The 23,810-nt window shown below is 41.1% G+C and overlaps 1 protein-coding gene across 1 annotated transcript in view; it reads left to right on the top strand.

The window, feature by feature from the left end:
* Positions 1-19,412: 19,412 nt before the first annotated feature.
* The window catches only part of RAPGEF6 (Rap guanine nucleotide exchange factor 6), a 236,294-nt gene continuing 231,896 nt past the window's right edge, over positions 19,413-23,810 (top strand). Inside the window, exon 1 of the mRNA XM_065410106.1 lies at positions 19,413-19,481. Within this exon, the coding sequence (XP_065266178.1) occupies positions 19,413-19,481 (69 nt within the window). The remainder of the gene's footprint in view (positions 19,482-23,810) is intronic.

A 23,810-nucleotide genomic window follows, 5' to 3' on the forward strand; every position in this document is an offset into this window, starting at 1 on the left:
TTTAGCTAGAGCAGTATAAGTGGTGGTAGAGCTCTACTACAGTGTATTGGTGCATATGCTTGTGTATTATTGCCTTATATTCTATGGATTGTCAGACCTGCTCAAATGTTTATCAGGTCCCTGAACTTGTTTGGCCAGTAAAACTGCTCCTCTAGATAAATGACTAGAAAGAAGCCTGTGTTACCACAGCAGATAATCATGAGTTTTTTCTCCTGCTACTGCATGTATGAGGTTAGCCAACTGGCCTGGAGTCTGTGTGGCGCTTTGGCAAGAGATTGTTATGCTAGGAGTAAATTCAGTAATGTGCTTAGTGCAGAATTTAGAAAGCACTTATGTTAACAATACCGAACATTTATTTCATTCTTAGTTCTGCATTTATACGATCTTTGGTTGCAACACTTGCTGTCCAGTATTTTTAAATCTATTTTTACTTCCTTTTTAATGAATTCCTACATTTTCCAGGAGAGTCATTAGTTAACCCCTTTTCCTAGTCAGTGGCAGGGCAGCAGTGGAAGTGCAACAGCTATGGATCAATACCGTCTTTTCACCCCTGAAAGATTGTCAGTATTCCCATGCTCAAGTGGGCCCAGCAAAAGTCTTTGTGATTGTAGTCTGTGTGGCTTAGCACAAACTGATCATAAGACTATCTTTAAAAACTATGGGATGGGAGTAGCCAGCTAAGTCTGTACTCTCTGTACATAAGGAAATTGCTAACAAGTTTGTTGCTGACATACAGCTGGTATTTTCTCTCCTTTATGCAAGAGCCTAGTATGTTCCAAACTGAACTTTTATCATTGAGAAAAATTGAATAGCTTTGTAAGTAAAAGGAAAAATCAGCATGTACCCATGAAACAGGTAGGCCTTTTTGTTTAGATTTGTTTTGAAGGTAACACCCTCTACTTATATGTGGGTGTGTGCACTCTTTGTTTAAACCATCAACTGGTTTTTCAGATTCAATGGGAACATTGAAGGAGTTCAGAGCACAAATATATTGTTTTCCTTATGAGAAAGCAAAGTAGAGTGACCAGATGTCCCCATTTTATAGGGACAGTCCTGCTATTCAGGGCTTTGTTTTATATAGGCACCTATTAGCTCCCACCCCCATACTGATTTTTCACACTTGCTATCTAGTTACCGTACTAGAGCAAAGGGAGTGAGGGAGCTGCCTGCAGGAGATTTGAAGCCTGGATCAGGCTTGCTAAATGAGGGAATCTTAAGCAGCTGCGACCTTATAAGATAGCTGAAGCAGTTCTTGAGGGGAGCTGACTCTGGAAAGTTTATAAGGGAGTCAGCTCTGAATAGGGTAGTGGCAAGCTGAACCACAGAGTGGGTCACAGCCTAAGGACTGAAGCAAGGACCCTGTGAAGCAACTGTTTTGGTCACCCAGGCTCTGAGGTAAGAGCCATGCCCTCAGATAGACTTTTGAGTTCATTTTGCCTGAATCAGTCCCACTCAGTAATGATGGTGATTGGAGTCACAAGCAAGTGGAGTCTGTGTAAAAGGACCTGGAAGAGGGAGGATAAAGAAGGCGGCAGGGCAAAGGCACCCTGGCCACAAGGGGCTGGCTGATTTGTTTAAATTCCTTGTCTACAGAACTAAGCTTTAGGTTGAAAATTCATTGAACCACCTGCACAAATTCTGGCAGAATCAACCCAGGCCTTTATCCTTCTGAGAGAAATCTGATTTCCAGGCAGTGTATTGTGTGTGGGGTTTTCTTAAAAGAACAAATTAAAGAACTCTATTTACAGAAAAGCTACAATATGGTCCAGTGTCTCAGTTACCTCATTGACCTGCTTATACCTTTCCCTGGAGAGGGTGGCTGATTCGCAATGTCCACCAGTCATTGGGGGATTAGTGGTAAATAAAGCAAAGCATTCTCATCTCCCCGAAAATGCAAACTGTATGTGCAGATCTCTGAGTCCTCGCTGCTTTGAGCAACAAAAGAGTAGGACCATACTATAGAATTTGTCTCTTGCCTGACAGTGCCAGAGATAATTCATGACCTTTAGGCTACCTAGCAGGAGTTAAAAGCTGATCTCTGGTCAGTAATTTTATGTTATTTGTAACAGAAAAACATTTATTGTATGTGCATGTGATGCATTTCACCAAGTTTTTTACCTGCACAATTCCATTTGACAGTTGCATTGTGGGAAAGTTCTAAACTTGCTCTCTTTAGAAGCAATTGTATATTAAAGGGTCAAACCCTGCCTTGGCTAGCATAGGAAAGAGAAGAGATGCTTCCTGATGTGTTCTCAACAATAGGTATGCTATCAGCCAGGGAAGGATTCCTCACAGAGATGCAGGGTCAGGGAATAGTGTAGAGGTCAGTACTTCTGGATAGTACTAGCAACCGAATGCAACATGTACTAGACACACCCTACAGTTCAAACCAGACTCCTTTGGGGATATGTTGCCTGGGCCAGCATGTTTGCTGCTAACCTTCCTGTCACCATCTTCAGCACGATGGAAAGATCTTGCCCTTTTGCTCTCGGTGGAGAAGAGATTCCTTATGTCCTGTACCCCCACACCCTCACTTGTGCATCAGAATAGCTCAAGGCAGCACTCCCATCTGTCCCCCCCGTACACACACGGCCCTTGTTCCTGAATTTTTATTACCAAAGATAGTTGTACAGAAGTGGGATATATTTTGTTTCCAAACCTCCGGCTGCTTATTCCTCATTTGAAGCTGTGAACGTCTCCTGGGTGAAGTTGAAGAGAGGGGATGCTATCTTCAGCTGGCCTCATAAGTAGCAGCAGCAGCCATAAGACTCAAGCATATTTTTAATGCACCTCCTTAGTAATAATTACAAAGAAGAAAAGGTTCTATAATAATAGTAAATATAAATTACAAGGTGAATTTATCAGTTAGTTGTGAGACATGAGCAGCTATTTGAGGGTTGCATGAGAATGGCTCTAAGTTTTGCAGAAAGGAAGCACGGTCGAGTAGTTAAGGCTGGGCTCCAGGGATCCAGTTCTCTTGAGTGCCAATGTGACTTTGGGCAAGTTACTCTGGGCCACGTTTTCACAAAACCTCAGGACTCAAAGCCCTCTTGAGAACCTGGCCACCTACACTGTCACCTAAAGAGCTGAGCACTTCTAAAAACATGATCTAGGTGCCTTAACTCTCCATCTGGAAAGGGGGTTACCATACTACCGTACCTCACGGGCATTGCCGGGAGAACTGTATTAATGTTCACAGCATGCTGCAATATTACACTGATTGGGGTCATATAAGTACCTACCGTAGGCTGATTTATAGAAGTCTGTAGAAGTTTCTAGAAACTTCAATTTGGAGAAAACTCTTGAGCTTTTCTAATGAGATCCTCTCAGTAATGCACGTATGTTCTGAGATCACTGCATTCTTGCGTTTAACATACCCCTTCCTCCTCCTCACCCAAGGCGGGGCTGGAACAACAAGCAGACAGCAGTGGAGGAAGTTCCCTGTACATGCTATCCTTTCCCTATCACAAAACAATTACTTTATATGAACAAAGAGAACCATGTTGCCTCTGAAACCTGACACTGCCCACATCCAGTTCAATGGAACTACATATAGTAAAAACAAGTCCTATATCTTCTTATCACTTCCTTCCTCTTTCTCTTCTTAAGAATTTAAATTCTTTCTCCATTGATCTTTGTCCCAAGTTATATTTTAGTGTGGGTTTAGTTGCAACCACTAGGGGTCAGACTTTACACCTGTATTTAACAATTACAATATAGTCAGAGGGTAGCTCCAATTCCTATACTTATGCTGTTAAATTACTACTTCTGATTATGGAGAGAGAATCTGCTTTTTCCATCAGATGCTGAATTGTTATAGACACAGTGTTTGACTTTGGCATTTGAGTTAAGTTTTTTAGGGAGGTGAGGGTTGTTCTGTGCAACAGAAAATAAGGAACTTTCTGTGACCAGCATGTATATTTGGCTGTTCTTTTTGTGTTCTGTTTCTAACCATGTACCCACAATGTTTGTTTAATTTGGAACTTACTTTTCTCTTTTGTTAACTCCTTAGCACTAGTTTTGATATTACCAGGAATGTCTGTGGAACAAACTCACTTTTTCCCCCCATGAGAAATGCTTAGATTACCAATAATGAATTTCACAGCGCTCTGCTTGGACCAGGGCTTAAATTAAGCTGGAGCTGTCTGAAGCAGAGCTCTGGTAAATATTCTCAAACCCGCAGGGCTGAAGCCCCAAACCAGGGTGCCTCCCATGGGCTGAAGCCCCGATCCCCAAGAAATAATCTGAGAATTTAAGCCCTGGCTTGGACCATCACAAGCTAGTGCACTGATCTGAGGCCTCTGTGATTTTTTGACTCAACTGGCTTGAGATAGAATATACCAAATTCCTAATTTTTTACCTTGTACTAGTCAGAGAACTCTAAGAAGTTGATTGATTAATGCAAGATAAAGTTGAACAACTATGTTAAGTGAAATTTATGATGTTTTTACTGTTAATTGTCTCTCAGATATAATGGATTACATTCACAGCTCTCAGTTACACCTATGCAACCATATTGACATCCTTAGGGTTGCACCGTAGATCTGAAAGTGGAAATTGGCCTAGGGTGTTAATAGAAAACAAACGTATTCCCTTACACATCACAGAAAATGAAACTAATATTTCTTAAGGAAGTGCATGTGGTATGGCTAAGAGAGGTGGAGATTGTTATAGTATTTTACATTAAGGAGGTTTTTCTTGTTTTTGAAAGAAAAAATAATTGTAGTGTTTCTAGTCTTGGTTAATAAGCTGACTGTATAGAATGGTTTGGCATTGCTAACGCTAGAAAATGGTTCTATAAACTGTGCAAACGGAGCCTGAGAAGATGGTGCAAGAATCTAATCCATACATAAAGGTGATCACTGCAAAGCTCTGCATTGTTTTTGTAACTGGGACTCTGGTCGGGACCACTAGAATTTGAGGGAAAGATTTGGAATGTGTGGATAGTGGGTTTTTTTAATGATATTCTCCATATTTAAAGTGTATGGGGGTGAGAAATATCATTATTTTGAACATTTTAAATAAAAGTGTTTATAAACAGTGATTTTTGTGTAGGGTACCAAAAGGCTTGAGGATTTTATTTGCTTACTTAAGACACTATTTACTTGAGAGGGTTTAGATTCCTTTTAAAAGCACTCTGTCAGCAATTCTTGTGTAATCACCTCAAAATTACAATAATGGAGGGACAGTTCTATTTTTGAATAGACTACTAAATGCACTGAATCCTGAGAAATTAACTACTACATCTTCAAGGAGTAGATTTATTAATAGCAGCTGTAACTGGAAATACTGTATAATGTGGATTACTTGCAAAAGGGAAGGAAGAAGTGTTCCTTTTTGCATATATTAACATATGACTGATAAAATTTCAGGAAGATATTCTAGGAGAACAAGATAATTACAGCTGTGCTGCTTATTCTGTGATAATTAATGATCGTGTTCGCTTTGTTCTAAAGCCTCCATTTTCTTAAATGGCTCAAATGGTTTAAATAAAGGTCTTAATCTTTGTCATTTCAAATTTCATTGTTCTGAAACCTGGTACACTGTAAAAGGCATCAGCCTAGAGGCAAATTATATTTTCAAAATATAGTTTAGGTATGTTAACCATTTCTTAAATTATGGGGTAGTGAAAAACAGAACCTTCCCATGGTAACAGACGTTTTTGAGAGTTGTAGGCCAAAGCTATTTCAGCATTAAAGTTGAGGGCCCGATCTTCTGATTATAACTCAATGTAGCTTTAGTGTGGCTACATCAATTTAAACCAGGATCTCGCTCTTCAGTTTTAGAGGGAAATAGTCTTGAATGTAAACAAATCCTTTTTAATGTATTCGATTGTTTAATTTCCACATCCTCACCCTTAGGGACTTGCCCAGCACTACCTGTGCTTGCATGTCAGGTAGCTGCCCACTACTTCTGCTCACACTTTATGCTCAGTTAACCGTGTTGCTTCCCCTGGTCTCTTTCTCCTGCAAATGACTCTGTGACTTTTCTCAAGCCACCCCCTATGTTCTAAACATCATCTCTGATCCTGTGTACCATGAACTTCACTCTCCTTGTTCAAATCCACCCTCAGACTCATGTCTTCCAGTTACCCTTCCACTGCTGATATTCGCCCCATTCCTCTTTGCATACTTTCCCCTCAAGTTTTTTAATAGATTAATTTTTTGGGCGAGTTTAATGAGATAAACTTATCTCGCTGTCTTTCACTGTTGGAATCCTCATCCTTTTGTACCTTTCTCCCCAAGCTCTCTCTCATTATCATCCTTAATTGTGTTATGACAAATTTAGAGTGCGGGTGCCTGAGGCAGGGTCTTCTTTAGTAATTGGTCTGTAAAGTATGAAACACATCAGTGGCACTGTATGAATAATAAGGTGAATTTTTAGTCCTAGTGGAAAAATGCCAGACTGAGGTATGTCTACACAGTAGCTGAGAGGTGTAATTCCCATCTTGGGTAGATGTATGTGCACTACCTCTGCTTGATCTAGCATGCTAAAATTAGTGGTGTACACAGGATCTGGCTTGGGTTAGCTGCAATCTTGCCTGACCCTCTGGGTATGTACTCTGGAGGTTAGCCCCAGCCGCCGCCCATGCCACCATGTCCTCACTATTTTTAGGTACTAGCTCAAGCACAGCTAGCATGTGTATTTCTACCTTATGTGGGAATCCCTCTCCCAGCTGCTGTGTAGATGTATCCTGAAAGAACTGTAGACAAAGTCCTCTATTTACAGAATAAGTACAATATAGGCAGTATCCGTGTCAGCTTCCCCCTCCACCCCTAAAAATGTACCTCACCCTAGCCACTGACCACTTGCAATCAAGGTGTCAAATTAGTTACATCATTATGGTTCACTTGCTCCGTGGCCACTTCCTGCTCAGATGGCCAACAAGGCGGCCAGCTGGGTTTAGTACTTGGAAAAGCTGAGTATGTAACTTGAAAATGTTACATCTTAAACAGAATGTGACCTCAGTGCTCAGAAGTTTTTTCCATGGTGTCACCAAGAGTCTCATCTCTGCATCTCCTTTACTGGCAGACCTTGTGGCGTTCACCACTTCTTGCTCCCTTCTGTCTGTATAGCTCATCTCCTTCCATGGCTTGGCTGCAATGAGCATAGCTTCGGTCTGCTGTACGCAAGAGGAACTTTTCTCAATGTATCAAATGACCTTTACCTCCTCCTAGCCAAATCCCAAGGCTTTTTAGTTCCCATTACTGCCTCTCATGCTGTCAGCTACTCCTCCCCTGACTCTACCTGCCTACCACACTTTCCAGCTCCTGGGCTTCCACTGCTCTGTATTTTCTTAGTATCTTATTATCTTATTCTTCTTATATCTTAGTATCTTATTATTATTTTCTGTAGTTTCTGATTATCCTCTTCTATTACAGGACTCTCAGCTTCTTGATCTTTACCCATTTTATGCCCAACCTGCCTTTAGACCATGCCTGGAAAAGTCTTACGGGTGGTCACTGTTGGCTTAATGTCTCCTTAACTGGCATTTGAGCAATGGTTTCCACTTCCTTTGTTACCTTCTTGCAAAATGCAGCACAGTCATAATGCTCTCTTGGAGTCAGACTCAATTAGTAGTCCACAAAATAGCACGTACTGGTCAGATTCAAACTTACTATATATAAAAAAAGTGGGTTTTTTTTATTGCAAAGGCAATTTTATAGTGGAAGACCAAAGAAATGAAAGGCAATTGCTTAAATGCAATGCAGATTTCCTTGAAAAGAATCTGCCCGCTAGCCAAATCTTAAAGAAAATTACTCTGAGTTTGAAAAACTCCGATTTTCAGGTATGTGTTAGTAACATCACTGCCTGTTTCTCTGTCCAGTATACTCTCTGACTGCTCAGAGTATTAGTAATGGTTTCAGAGGGGGTAAGATAATTATAGGCCAATTCATGCATGATATCTGAATACAAAATTGCAGTGGTCTTGATGCTGCCCCCAGTGCAGTCAAAGGAAACTTTCTGGTATAAAATTTAAACTGACATTTATAAAAGTTGTCTTCCCTTGTTAATACTGTTATTGGCTTTAGAGTATTTGTGGAATTAAGTTTATTTCCTTCAGACCAGACAGGGTCCTTACATAACTTTCAGTGGACTCCCTCTTTTTAATTAAACTAGTAAATACCTTCCTAGACATGCTTCCATTAATGTGTAAATACAAAGTTCACACTGGATTCTTGAGTTTTGGGAATTTCAAACTGAAATGAAATGAAGAGTCCTTTGACTCAATATAAGAACTGTTGTTCAGATTGACTGATCTATTTGTGCTTAGTTTTTCTGATGTTTTCTATTATAATGCTGTGAAATCTCATGCTTCTGAATTTAAAAATTAAGAGCTGCTAATTCTGCCTTAAGCAGGAGCCATTTTTTATATCTAGGGATATAATTGGATACTCTAAGTGCCAGCTGGTTTTGCTCAGTGGTGCACTGAACAGAGTCTTTGATAGTTTGCAACAGATTATGATTCATAGAGTCATATGACCTCCTCCTAGCTTCTGTTTTGCTGGTATTTCCACTGCTCTTTACTTTTGCTGATAAATTACACTAATAGAAATTGTTACTGCGCTCTGTATACACTGCTTCCTTTCATTCAAGAGAGAAAGCCATATAGCACAGTGCTCCTTTTCACAGCAGAAATGGGCTGGATTATTAAAAAGCAAAATATAACCATATGATCACCTCCCTGAAAAGTAAAGTACAGAGTAACACCCCTCGTGCCCCCAACTCCACTACTTAATGTTAGTCATAGCATCTCCTCCTGTGCAAAAATCCACTAGCGGGGTGTTTCTCCTGCCACGTGGATCATAAGGGTAAGGGCAGAGTTTGCCACCCTCCAGGAAAAGGCCATGGGACCCACCCCAAATCTGGTGGATCCACAGGAGGCCAGGGTCATCTGTCTGGAGGTTCTAAGTCTATGCACTGGCTTTGGGATCCATTGTTCCCCTAATCCCAGCTCTCTAGCAGCATGACTTAGATGTCAAGGTCTCCTCCTGGCCCAACTGCCTCCAGCACCCTCAGAAGTGCAAGGGAGCCCTAGGCTATATTGTTGTTTCTGACTAATGTCTGTGGGGCAGAGAAGAGAAGATGCCCATCTCCTAGCCTGGACAATCTCAACTCGATACCCTCCTACCTCAGCACTGAAGAGGCCTTCATGGGCTCAGAAATGGGGCTGAAATTCTCAGGGACATGATCCGGCCCATTGCTTTTACACCTACTGTGATGTGGAATTACTGTATGGCTTTAACAAAGCCACGAGATATAATAGTGGGAAGGGAAAAAATTCAAAATGGAAGAAAAGTCAGTTGCAGATTTTTTTTTAGAGTTAAAAATAAACATGATTTTACATGCTGAAAGGCGACTTGCTCTGTTCTACTGGCATCATGTGAGCGGCATGTTTCTGCACATGAAGACTAGAACCTTTGGATTGAGATTTTAATAGTTGAATTGTGCTGCCTGTTATTTTCATATCATGTGCTCATGCCTGGGTGGGGTAACTAAGTATCTCATTACTTCTTGAATACCAGTAAAAGCTGGAGTACAGATAATAGAGAATAACAAGGACGCATGTCAAGAGAAGATGGACAAAATCAGTGGATTCTATTTAAGATCCCCAAGGTGGCTTCAATTTTCAGATATCCAACTTGAGACAGCTAGGGCTTGAGTTTTTGAAGAAGCTGAGTGCTGACAATCCAATTAAAGTTAATAGGACCTGTGTGTACTCAGCACCTCTAAGAATCAAATCCAGAGTCAGTGTCCAAGTCTAACACTCCAAATCAGAGTCTGCTTTTGAAAATTTTGGCCTACATGACTTTCCCAAGACCATACAGCAAGTTGGGAGTTCCTGGCTCCCAGCTCTGTACTCAGGCTATGAAATCATTTTACTTGTTTGTCTAATTAAGCAATGCATATATATATATATAAGCAGAAGCATTGCAGCAGCTCCACTAGCTTCTAGAACTGACCCCCTTGGCTTCTGCATAGACAAGTTCACTTTTGCTTTCTCTCCCATTCTGCCAGCTGGTTATCTGAGTTCTAATTTCTCTTTGGTGTGTGGGTGGGGGTGCTGAGGAAAGGAGTGAGCAAAGGGGCTACTATAGCTCCCCAAAAGTGGCAAGAAATATCCTGCAGCAGCACTGAGGGTCCCTTGGTTATTCCCTCCAGGCTGGCCTACACTGGCGTATATTTCCATTACTAAAGAGAAAAGATGATGGGAATATTTTTAAATTGCAAAATGTATGTACTCTTATCAGATACCAAAAGCGTTACCACTGGTACAAGATATCATTTAACACCACTCCCTGCTCCAAACTATCATTTAAAAGCATATTGCAGCTTTGCTCCTTGTTCAAATGTTTTGCTGGTACTTTGAATTATTTCACAAATGAAAAGTAGAAAAGGTAATCCATTGCCCCAGAGAAATGTTATGTCAGTGGTTGGTTATTCATTCTCAGGAAGGTGGTTTATTATGGTTATTCTGACTGGTTTTTCTTCTTATTGTCATGCATAGAGGGGTTATTCCAATTACATCACTTTGGTTCTGTTGGAGCTACTGGAAAAGAGCTCTTTATTTTTTGGACAGAATTCTGTTTTGATGGACTCTTCGGTGAGGAAATTCACCACATGGTGTACTCAGTTCTTTTGACAGATTAACAGTATCAGCTGAAGTGCTATCTATGTATAAATATCCTGGATAACCACAATGGTGGTAATAGGTAGAACATGTGTTTGGCTTCCTGCCTTTCTAAATAATTATTCAATTAACACTGCATCTTCTCTCCTGAACAGCTATATGATAACAGCTACTATTCACAAAAGTTGGGATACTTATGAAATCATCTCATAATCTGGCACCACTGGGAACTGCTCTTCTTAAGGGAGGCCCACGAGTGACTAGAAGGGATGCTGCATCTTAGAGTAGGGGATGTGTTGGTTTTTGGCTACTGAATTATAAGTGATGAGCAATGTTACCTTTGGAAAGGGAATGCTATTTTTTAATATTCACATTTATCCATGCCAAATCCTCTTTCTCTTTCCTGATGGTTATAAGAACAAAAGCAAAGGGTGTCCAGCTAACAATTCAAGAAAATATTCTTGTTAGAGATAACCTTGATCTTAATGGCAAAGGCAAGGCAAACAATGTAGTCAATAGAACACAGAATGTTTCTTGTCAATACTTTTCCGCCCCCCCAACCAGAAAGTGGACATCTGTATTCTGTTGATGGGTGCCTAAGATATCTAAACAGACCCAAATGCTTTTTTTGTCAAAGTACTGAGGGAGCAATAAAATATCATAGGCTTTGTATAATAAACAAGGAAAATGGCACAAGAATTTTAAAGTAGCGAGCTTTATTATGAACCCATTTCAAACAAAAGAAACGGAACTGCTTAATTATTGTATGCATACCTCTGCTTAGGACAGCAGTTCTTTCATTGTCTTTCAGCTTTGAGGATGGCAGCTGATTATATTTTAGATAGTGTTTTATATCTATTGTCAAAGCACTTGTCAGTTCCTGCTGTCTCCTACACTAGTTAGAATTCTGTATACTGAAATGTGCTTGGAGGCAAACGAGGTGATTCGGGGAATTAGTAATGGACCTTTAACTATACTAAATTCAGCTTTTCAAATTTGATACAGTTTGGTAGTTGGATGGCAGGTTGGTGACCTTAGTCTAGTACCTAATGGGCAGATGCTTAGATCTCCAATATAATTACAGTTGGCATGCCAGTTGAGTGATTCATCAGAATACAATACACCTCTACATAACGCTGTCCTCGGGAGCCAAAAAATCTTACCGCATTATAGGTGAAACCGCGTTCTATCGAATTTGCTTTGATCTGCCGGAGTGCGCAGGCCCCCACCCCGGAGCACTGCTTTACCACGTTCTATCAGAATTCATGTTATATCGGGTCGCATTATATCGGGGTAGAGGTGTACTTTACAGAGTTGGTCTCTTCAGGTTGAGTTGGAAGGAAAATGGTTTGTGTGGGGGGAAGAGCAGGGGGGGTTGGTGGGGGGGAAAGGCACTACCACTGTACATAAATAAAGGACTGCAATTTCCACAGCTTTCACACTGGCACCTTTCAGATGTGCTGTGTTCTTGGATAGTCAGTTTTGTTAGGAATGTCAGTAAGTGAATCTAGTCATCTAATGTTTGCTTTAGTAAATCATTTCTAACTTTTTTTGGATCGTAAGTGAAAATTCTCCTCCTTATTCTACAAGCAATCAACCAAATGATTTAATAGTTGGATAGCAGATTAAAAATAGGAATTATTAACCATAACCATGTTTTTCATAAATTCCATCTATTCCTATAGATATGTTATAAACTGCTTGCACTGTAGAGCTATGTTTCTTTCTGTCAAACTGTAAGACATATATGATTTGCTTAATCATTCCATGCCAGAGATATTTTGTTTGCTCTTTTTCAGTGAGCAGCTGCAACTTGTCATCCTTGTCTCCTTGCATGTTAATGTGGTCTCAAGGCCCTTCAGTCTTAGTACTTATTGTATTCACAGTACATTCACAATAGCAGTCACCACATTAGAGAAAGTTAAGGATGTGTGACAGGGAACATAAAAAGCAAGGAACCTCACAATTTAAGATAAAGCATGACTTCTCCTTATATACCCCATATGTAAAACATTGCTACGTCTTATTTTTTTTCAGTTTGGTGTTGTAGCTGATTACAACCAAATTGTTGTTCTTCAGCTTTAATGCTTATCTCTATAATTATTGAGATGTAAATGGCTTTCTAGTCTTACACTTCTGGCAAAATCTGTATGTGGAAAGCAATGTCATTTTTAAACTGTTTAAAAAAGGGAAAGCTTTTTTAGTTTTAAATGTTTTATGTTACAATAATCTCATTCATTTTAATTCTTAATCTATATTTGATACTGTACTTTGCATTGAAACTCAAGTAAAAGATGTATGTAAACAAAATGGTTAGGTGACCCCCAAATCTACCTATACAAGGATAGATACTACTGCATGAATTTCTTTGCTTATATCACTTTTTGTTATAATCTATTTCCTTAGGTGAACTTGGTTTGATCTTATTTCAATGTTTTTATTTTGAAATTATCTCATCACTTAGGCCCTAATCCTGCAGTGAGCTGCATGTAGGTGGACTCCCACATCCAGACACAGCCTCATTGACAACAATGGTGCTGAATGTGGATACCGAGATCTGTCTGCACAAAGATCATTGCAAGATCAGGGGCTTTTTATGGTCTGCAGACTAAAGATAAATCAATTATAAAGTTCAAGTTGAATATAGGACACTGGCATTTAGGTGACATAGGTTTGATTTCCAGTCTCTGGCTTCTCTGACTAAAAGAGCTGGGAGCACAACTGAGGTGGTGAATTTAGCCCCAGAGGGGATAAACATTAGGGCAGTGTGGAAATATTGGTGGAATTTGCAAGTCTCAAAATCGATCGGAGCTTTTCAGAGTTTTTATTTTACGGAAAGAATGGTGAAATTTTACAGTTTCTGGAACAACTTTAGTTTGAAATTTTGAATTTCAAATTTTTATTCATACAAAGATTAACTTTCACATCCAAATATGACAAAAAAGTGAATTTGATACAAAAACCAACTGATGTCACATTTCATAAAAAGGCTAAACTTTGCAGGGGCAAAAATTGCATGAAAATGCAAAAGCTATTGTAATTGCCTTACACCTACAGTTCAGACATTCACACTAAACAATGCATCCAACACAAGAATGCATGTTAAAACTGTATTTAAAGCAACTCCTCCCTTTGGGTCTCCCAAAACACTTTGTCTGTTATTTAGGCCAGGTCTACACTACACACTTTGGTATAACTACGTTGCTCAGGGTGTGAAAAATCCACACCCCTGAGCAACATAGTTATATCTACCTTAATGTCCTCTGTAGACAGCACTACACTGGCAGAAGAGCTTATCCCGCTGACATAGCTACCGCCTCTTGCAGAGTTGGAGTTATTAAGCCGACGGAAGAGTTTTCTCACATCAGCTTAGAGTATCTTCACCAGAAGCGCTACAGTGGCGCAGCTGTGCAAGTTTGTAGTGCAGACCTGCCCTTTGATTGTAAATTGTTGGGGGCAGAGAACATGTAGATACTTGGGTTTTGAAGAGTGAGCACACTGTTCATGCTTAACCAATAACGATCACTTGAATTAACCTCTCAAGGGAATTTTCAAAGTTAAACCATCATAAAAACAATGTTCTCAGCTTACTGAGCCATAATATACTTGTGCATTTGGGAAACAGAGGAACCAAATTGCCAGGCTGTAGTAAAAATTTACAGGCAACAAGAAATGTACACAGAAATGTACAGAATTAATTGCAATTTGTATGCAATTGATATATATATTCTAGTTGGGAGCGGTGAGGAACCTATCTTCCACATTGAAAGAATTTGCAGTGTGTGCATGGTGTTGTAAGGCATGAGATTAGAGAATGGCTTTGCGAGAGTCTGTGGAAACTGAACAACTGAAAGAACATATCCTTTTCCGTCAGAAGCTGTTTTAGCAGGACAAAGGGGAACAGTAGGCATCTCTTCATGCATTAACTTATCTTTGTAGACTAAGAGGTTAAAGCCTGAAAATCTTACCTTAAAGCAGAACCCATTCTAGAAAAACACCTGTGATGGTCTTGATCCTTCTCCTTAATATGTTTTTCAGCATAAAAAGATGACATATTATGCTTTGTTCTGTTTCTTTTGGGATGAATGCAAATTATAATGATGTTCAGTAAAGACTTATGCTTTAAAATGAAGTAAAGTTTTCCTTTTTCATTATGAATAAACTTTCTACTTGACCACATACTTTAAAACCAGCCCCAGCATTACTCATGTGAAAGCTTCTTTGACCTGTGTAGCTTTTACTGTGTAAAGACATGTACCTTATACCAGTAACTAGATGAGATCATGCCACTCACTTCTCCTGTGCCGAAAATTCTCAAGATTTTTTTGTAAAGTAAACTTGACGGCTAAAATAGCCACTGAAATAACTGCAGCAGTTATTAGCTGTGTGGTAACCAAAATCAGGTTTTTGTAAGTTAGAAAAAACTTGTTTAACAGGTGTAATGAGATACACAAATTAAAATACAGACTTTCATTCCTACTGCATATGCCAACTGATCCTAGTTACTCTAGGATGTCTCTTCTGGTTTTAATAAATTACAATACCATAAGACTGCATGAAAAAGCAAGTAGCACTTATTCTACTCATTTTAATTCCTATATGGATTATATATTCCTGGGATATTTTGATTACTGCTAAACCACACAGCTAGAATGGGGGTAACAATAATCAGGATTTTAATTTCAAATACTAGATGCAAATGAAAGATTTTATGGGTACAGGGCTCAATTCCACTTTATTCTACTCTAACACTTAAACATTTCTAGTCACCCGTAGGGAAGATTAGAGAATGGGGCCAAACATGGTTTATATGGCTGCAATGCTGTGTTCTCAAATTTAGTAAATTGGGCCTGGTCAGTATGTGGACAGAAGTCCTCCAAGTGACACCTGATGCACGAAAGTATTAGTGAGTTGGAGATCCTGCTTTTTCCCCTCTTAGTGGTAGGAGCAATAAGGACAAATGCAAAGCACTCCACTTAGGAAGGAACAATCAGTTGCACACATACAAAATGGGAAATGACTGTTTAGGAAGGAGTACGATGGAAAGGGATCTGGGGGTCATAGTGGACCACAAGCTAAATATGAGTCAACGGTATAACACTGTTGCAAAAAAAGCAAACATCATTCTGGGATGTATTAGCAGTGGTGTTGTATGCAAGACACAGGAAGTAATTCTTCCGCTCTACTCCGCACTGATTAGGCCTCAACTGGAGTATTGTGTCCAGTTCTGGAAACTACATTTCAGGAAAGATGTGGACAAATTGTAGAGTCCAGAGAAGAGCAACAAAAATGATTAAAGGTCTAGAAAACATTACATGTGAGGGAAGCAGGGCAGTAGGTATAATAGACTTGGGGGAGGGGGTCTTGGGGCTCTGGCTGGCTCAGGGCTGCTGTGGCTGCAAGCGGAGGGTCTCAGGGCTCCAGACGCAGGGGGAGGGGCTCGGGGCTCCGGCCAGCTCAGGGCTCCTGGCTGCTGAGGGTTGAGAAGGGGTGGGGTTCTAGGGTTCCAGCCGTGGGGGGGCTCCAGCTGGCTTGGGGCTCCTCTGGCCGTGGGTGGTGGTGTCTTGGGGTTCTGGCCATAGGGAAAAAGGGGATGGGTGGAAGGAGCAGAAACGGGGCTAGCCTCCCTGAAGGGGGGCTTCACCTGCCAGTCATGGAGGGAAGATTGAAAAAATTGGTTTGTTTAGTCTGGAAAAGAGAAGACTGAGCGGTGACATAACAGTTTTCAAGTACATAAATGGTTGTTGCAAGGAGAGGGGGAAAAATTGTTGTTCTTAACCGCTGAGGATAGGACAAGAAGCAATAGGCTCAAACTGCAACAAGGGAGGTTTAGGTTAGACATTAGGAAAATATTCCTGTCAGGGTGGTTAAACACTGGAATAAATTGCCTAGGGAGGTTCTGGAATCTCCATCATTGGAGATTTTTAAGTGCAGGTTAGACAAACACCTGTCAGAGATGGTCTAGATAATACTTAGTCCTCCCACAAGTGCAGGGGACTGGACTAGATGACCTCTCGGGGTCCCTTCCAGTCTTATGATTCTAGGATGTGCTAAGAGATATATAAAACCAACATTGTTGCTTGTGAAAAATCCTCTAGCACTTTGAAGTGAGGTGGGTGCTTTAATTTGAGGCTGCTACCTAATTCTAAATTGAGTACTGGTGTTCTGAGTTTTCCCTTGCAGCATCCATTAAACACAATATTCTTCTTTGCACATCCTAACTTATTGTCACGCTCCTGTTACTCCTCCGAGGCAGCTGCGATTCAACGGTTGAACAGATTTCTGTGTAGTTAGTATGTTAGTCTGGGATCCCTGATTAGGACGGAAGTGGTCTGTAAGGTAACAGTAGGTCTGGGGTTCTCAAACTGGCGGTCGGGGTCACAAGGTTATTACATGGGGGTTATGAGCTGTCAGCCTCCACCCCAAACCCCGCTTTGCCGCCAGCATTTATAATAATACATTAAAAAGTGTTAATTGATAAGGGGGGGTCGCACTCAGAGGTTTGTTCTGTGAAAGGGGTCACTGGTCCAAAAGTCTGAGAACCGCTGCCGTAGGGGCGGAGCGGCGGTGGGCACGACCCACAGCGCTGCTGCCATGGCAGACAAGCCCCTCACTCTTACCAAGTCTCAAGCAGCTCAGCCCCGTTTTAGCGCTTATGATTTTTGAGCCAGTCTCACGTGGCGGCGGACGCGGGGACCTGGGAAAGGCCGGGGGCGCTCGCGCTCTCACGGCAGAGGGCGGCCCCGGCGCTGTGGGGCCCCTCATTCTCTCCACCCCCCGACAACCCGCCTCCTGGGAGCCCCCAGGAACCCCACGTTCCTCTTCGGCTACAGAGTCAGCGAAAAACACAGCCCGGCCCTTCGCCCCTTTCAGGCTGACGCTTTGGTTTTCCAACTGCGCATGCGCGCGCACCCCTCCCTCCTTGAGCATCAACCCTCGCGATGCTTCCAGTTGGGGCTTTGAATCTCAGCTCCTCCTTCAATCTCCGGGATAGGGCGGAACCTGGTGCCACCACGCCCAATCACCGCCCCTTCCCCACGTCGGGGTCCACCCCCTTTCCACCGCCCTTCTCGCTAATACATAGTGTTACGTGCCCGCTTTCGCTAGTTTTTGTCGGGGCCAAATTTCCAATCGAGGTAGACGGCAGGGGAAACTGCGTCCGGGGCGTGTTAGGTTGAATCCTCGGTGGCCCGCTTGTATGCCCCGGAGGATAGTCTGGGTTCTTCCCCGCGCGCGACACTAATCGCCCGCCCGCTCACCTTCTTCATTGGACCGAAGGAGATTCACAGTTAGTCAGCCAGGGCTCCTGCAAGCAGGCGGGCTGAGGGAGACCAACTCCGGCCGGTAACTTCCATCCAGCCCGCCCGCGTCCCGAGACTTCGCCTCACGTTCGCCGGCGCCGGAGTGGCTGGGACGCTGCCAGGGGTCCCCGGGCATGGGGAGCCGGGTCGCCTGCGGGGAGAATGTGGCGGCTGCCTCCGTCTCCCGCATGTGCTGCCGTTGAGCTGGGAGCCCGGAGCCCCGAGCAGGAGCCAGCCGCCTGGTGAGCAGCTTGGGGGAAGCGGGAACCCCCTGCACCTCCCTTACACAGGCCTCCTCCCCTGCCACGGATCCCGCTTCCCTGAGCCCCAGACCTCCCCGGCACCTCCGCATGGCCCTCCCCGAGCGACCCTGGCCCCTCGTCCCTGACACCCTCCTGGCTCCTCGTCAGTGACCCTGGCCCCCACGCACGGACGTCTCCGGCCTTTCATCACGGGCCGCCGCCACCCGTGACTGGCCCATAATCACTGGCACCTTACTTCTCCCGACTGACCTCAGGCCCCTATTCATTAACCCCCCCCCCCTCACACGGGATTGATCCTTTCCTGAATCCCCCTCCCAGACTCACCTACCCCTGATCACTGACCCCCCAATTCCTGGACCCTTCCAGTCCACTTCTCTTTGAACCTCCCCCAGGAAGCCCTTTGCCCCCAATTCACCCCACTTCTCCAAGCCTTGCCCTTCAAATCCACCCCAGACTGGCCCAGCCAGTCCCCCATGCTTTTCCTTTAGCCTGACTCCACTCACCACTTCCTCTAATCCTGACTTCCTTCCCTTCCCCCCTCCCTCCCTCCCTAAATACCAAATATTATTCTTTAAACCCATGTTACCCCAAATTTGACCTTATCTCTTCCAAAACCTGGACCCTGTCTCTAACAGCCCCAACCCCAAGAACATATGCACCAAGCCACTCAACTGGTTCTCCTTCCAAAAATCAATAACCACCACTCAGAATCTCCCTGAAAATCAACCCTCCCTCCCCCTCGTTGAGTTTGATGTAGTGATGAGATTCCCCCATCTCCTGGATTATCCTCCTGGGTGTCTGAAGAAACTTTTGCTGCTATTGCTTCGTCATTTTACTTTTTTTGCACAAAGATTTTTCTGAATGTTATGTGATATGAAAGGAAATTTTGGATGTTTGTTTCCACCCTTTGGGAGCTGCAGAAGCAAAGGAGAAATGCACCAGAGGAACTGAGCTCCATCTAATTGAGGAAATCTGTTATTTGCCAGATTACTGATTTCATTGGACTGCTAAAAAGAACAACATAAGCCTGGCACAAAGTTTACATCTAAATTCAGGGAGGAATGAAGGGGGTTGAAAAAGAAGCTTACAACAAAATCTAAACTTGAAGTTTCCATTGCTTTCCTTTTGACCTGGAAGGGATCACTTCGTCTCCCCCGCCTCCCAAGTAATAAGCTATTTTTGTGGAATTCATAACTGGAGAATTAAAGTAGTAGAATGACCTCTCCTGTGGATCCCAAGATTAAACAGGCTTTGCGAAAAAAACCATCAGAAAGGACTCAAGAGGTAATGCATTTTTAATTTGCTTTTCACTTGTTTCTTTGCTTGAGTTTTCTTCTATGTTACCAGACAGATCAGCAGTTCAGTGGTATATTTTTTTCATTTGTGAAAATTGCAATGCTGACTCTCATGGACTGATGCTTTTTTTTTTTATGAGCAGGAAATATTCCTCCCATTGTGAGTACCTTTTTTTTTTTTTTTTTTAAATAGGGCCTTTCAAACTCAGCAGCATGTAATGCATTTAGGAGACACAAGGCACTTGTGAAATCATGATTTTCAAAATGGATAGCGGAATAATTCATTGGGATAGATAGAGCTTGGGGCAGATGTGCATCATTTAAAAATTATACCTATTTCAGTCTTGCAAAACTGTCATGACAAATTACCAGTCCAGACATAATCTACTCACCAACACCATAATGCAGATTTAAAAAAAAAAAGTTTTTATATGCCTATTGAAAAGAGACACTTCCCCAGGGAGTGGGAGAGTAGAAATTTGCAGGACTGTCTATTTACATTAAAACAGTGAGTTCCAATAAAATGATTAGCTTCTAATCAACCATATTTTGGGGATCAACAGACTGTAGAAGAGCAGCATTATGGGATGTTAATTTCCACCATGGAATGTATTTTTGACACTTTTTGCTTATTAGTGAGAGGTTTGGTTTGTTTGCTTACATTTGCCTTTTTGCCTTACTGCAATTTCCATGTGATCAAGAGTTGAAGAGCAGTATGAAAAGATTCACTCCAGTTCCATGTTTGAATCCTTCTGAGATGGGGAAACATCTGTTCTCCCTTGATATTTCATGGAAAGTGAAATGTCCTGCTTGATCTCTGTGAGCTAATTATCAAAAGGCTACATAAAGAGTACTGCTACAGAGATCATTTTAGAAATGTGTTGAGCTGGGCCAGTGATTAAAAAACAGGATTAATGCATTTTAAGCAATTTGTGCATCCTTCCAATTTTTATATTTACCTTCCATTGAGAGATTTATTCTTCTTTTACTGCCCCCCCCCTCCCCACTCCACTTCCTGGTGCTGGAATTAATGATGAGGCACTGTCTGTAAGGGATAGGATGTTGTTATGGGTTTTGGGTTTTTTTTGTTAGTTTGGTAGGTTGGTCACTTTTTTTTCTTGCTCTAACCCTTTGTTGTTCTGCCTTCTTCCATTCACGATTTGTAGCATTAGATGACCCCCATGGATCTGTACTGGCACAATACTGTTCAGTATATTCATATATGATCTGGAAAATGGGTGAACAGTGAGGTGGCAGAGTTTGCAGATTATACAAAATTACTCAAAATAGTTAAGTCCAAAGCAGACTGTGAAGAGTTGCAAAGGGATCTCACAAAACGGGGTGACTGAGCAACAAAATGGCATATGAATTTCAGTGTTGATAAATGCAAAATAATACATATTGGGAAACATAATCCCAACTATATCTACAAAATGATGGGGATAACTCCCCATGTGGTCGCTCAAGAAAGAGATCTTGGAGACTTTGTAGAGAGTTCTCTGAAAACATCTGCTTGATGTGCTCAATGTGCAGCGGCAATCAAAAAAGCTAACCATGTTAGGAACCATTATGAAGGGATAGATAATAAGACAGTAAATATCATAATGCCATTATCTAAATCCATGATACACTTACACCTGGAATACTGTGTGCAGTTCTGGTCACCCCATCTTAAAAAAGACATTATAATTGGAAAAGGTACACAGAAGGGCAACAAAAACGATTAAGGATATGGAACAGCTTCCATATAAGCAAAAAGAACAGGAGTACTTGTGGCACCTTAGAGACTAACAAATTTATTAGAGCATAAGCTTTCGTGGGCTACAACCCACTTCTTCGAAAGCTTATGCTTTAATAAATTTGTTAGTCTCTTAGGTGCCACAAGTACTCCTGTTCTTTTTGCGGATACAGACTAACACGGCTGCTACTCTGAAACCTTCCATATAAGGAGAAATTAAAAAGACTGAGACTGTTCAGATTGGAAAAGAGACAGCTAAAGGAGGATATGATGGAGGTCTATAAGATTATTAATTGTGTGAAGAAAATGAATAAGGAAGTATTATTTACCCTTTCATTTAACACAAGAACCAGGGGTCATACAATGAAATTAATAGGCAGCAAGTTTAAAACAAACAACAGGAAGTACACACTATCAACCTGTGGAACTCGTTTCCAGGGGATGTTGTGAAGGCCAAAACTATAACTGGGTTAAAAAAAGAATTTGATAAGGTCACAGAATATAGGTCCATACCTGGTTATTGGCCAGGTTATTGGTCTGGATGCTGGGACTAGTCAACAGGGGATGGATCACTTGATAATCACCCTGTTCTTTTCATTCCCTTTGAAGCATCTGGCATTGCCCACTGTCGGAAGACAGGGTACTGGGCTAAATTGACCATTGTTCTGACCCAGTATGACCATTCTTATGTTTTAGACCTAGTTCTAGTATCCAGGAGCAGGCATCTACATTGAATGGTTCTGTTTACAATAAATGCTGTGTTGCTTCATGTTTGTTTTTGGGAGCATATAATGCTTCAGACTTTTGCTGCAAGGTGTAAATACTATTTTTCTTGCAGTACTAGAGTAAAATATTTGAAATATTCTTTTATATTCAGCCCAAGATTTTTTTTTTTTTTGGTACCACTGATTATTACAGAACTCCCTAAAAACATAAATTTAAACTAATCCGATAAACATGACATTAATCTTGCTGAATTAAAAATCATATTCTGCAAGTATGCCAAGGCTCTGATCCTGCTTTTGGGCTGGCCTCTGTGGATCCCCATTGATTACAGTAGAGCTATGTGCAGGTGAAGGGTTTGGTGGTGTGATTTAAAAAGTAAAAGAAACAAATACCCAACTAGTTAATTTGTCACTGACCTTGATCTTGTAAAGATTTATACACTTGTTTCATAATGGGACTACTCATTCTTAAAGTGTGCTTAAATCTTTGCAAGAGGGGTCTATGTTCTTTATATTTTTCATGTCTCTCAGCATGGACAATGAAAATCAATGAAATCTATTTCACTTTCTTAGTGGGATAGTGCTGGCGTTTTGAACAATACACATATTGTTTAAATAACAGATTTCATAGAATTTTTTTAAAATTGTTGAAGCACTTCTGTTAGGCTTGGTTTTATAAGAACTTGTTTTTTAAAAAAAATTTTTGCTGCCAAATTTAAACTTGATAGTGCTATTAATCAATATTTTTAAAAAAATCAAAGTTACAGTGTAACTTTTTCTCTCTGAGGCCCAGAATTTGAAATTAAATGCATTGTCTGCCTGCCCACATTGCAAGATCGAAGCCTCATTTGTTAGCACATAATCTCCTGTGTCATAAGTGGTATTACTGATACAGAAAAGTCTCTTTGGAAAACTCATATCTAACAGACAACTAATCTGCTTGTTAATTTTCATGCATGAGTGGCTCTATTATCCAAATTAAGATAGTTATTAGCAATTTTGCCAGAAAGTTACTGTTCTTATATTTTGTAAATAGAAATAGAAAAACATTTTTACTGTTTTTAGTAAAGTGTATATAACTTACTCTACTTCAAGAACGTATTGTTGTTATGATGATGTTGCATAGTAGAGACACATTGTGTTCAACTCATGATCAAGGTTTTCATTCCTGATAGTGCAGATTCTTGTGACGGTAAATCTATGTGCTGGAACAAGATTTCATTCTTGTGGTAACATTCCAATTCTTGTTAATTGTCTAATATACGTAACTTGTGTACTAACATGTAGACACTTGATTCCTGTTTGAGTAGGTACTTTATGCATTCATATTTTTAATTTCCTTGTGAAAAACATTATAACCTGCTTTTGAGATATCAAATTAGTAATTATTTTGATGATCTGCTGGAGATACTTTGTATTGGTGGTTCTGTTATACTAAGGTATTCTTTTCTCTCCTCTCTCTCTCATGCTTGTATTGCCAACCTAAAGATAGTATGGACCCCTTATCCCATATTCAAGGCAATATTTGCATGTATGAAGCAAAGCAGGCTGCTGCTTTGTCTGTCTTGTGGAAAATCTTTTAAAATGTCTATTCCTAAATTTACTTTACTAAACATGAGATATTACTTGGAACCTTGTTTTATCCTGTGTTTTGACTAAGATGGGAAAGTCATGTGACCAAGAGTGATCAGTCACTGAGTTGTCATGGAATGATTAAGCACAGAAGCTTATTTGCATTGTGACACACAGTTTATTGTCATGGGGACAGATCCTCAGCTAGTGTGATTCGTTATTGAAACAATCTTGTCCTGATACCTGACAGTTCATTGACGAAGCCTTGTCTGTAATAGACAAA

This window comes from Emys orbicularis, chromosome 8 (genome assembly GCF_028017835.1).
Source record: "Emys orbicularis isolate rEmyOrb1 chromosome 8, rEmyOrb1.hap1, whole genome shotgun sequence".
NCBI classification, from domain to species: domain Eukaryota; kingdom Metazoa; phylum Chordata; order Testudines; family Emydidae; genus Emys; species Emys orbicularis.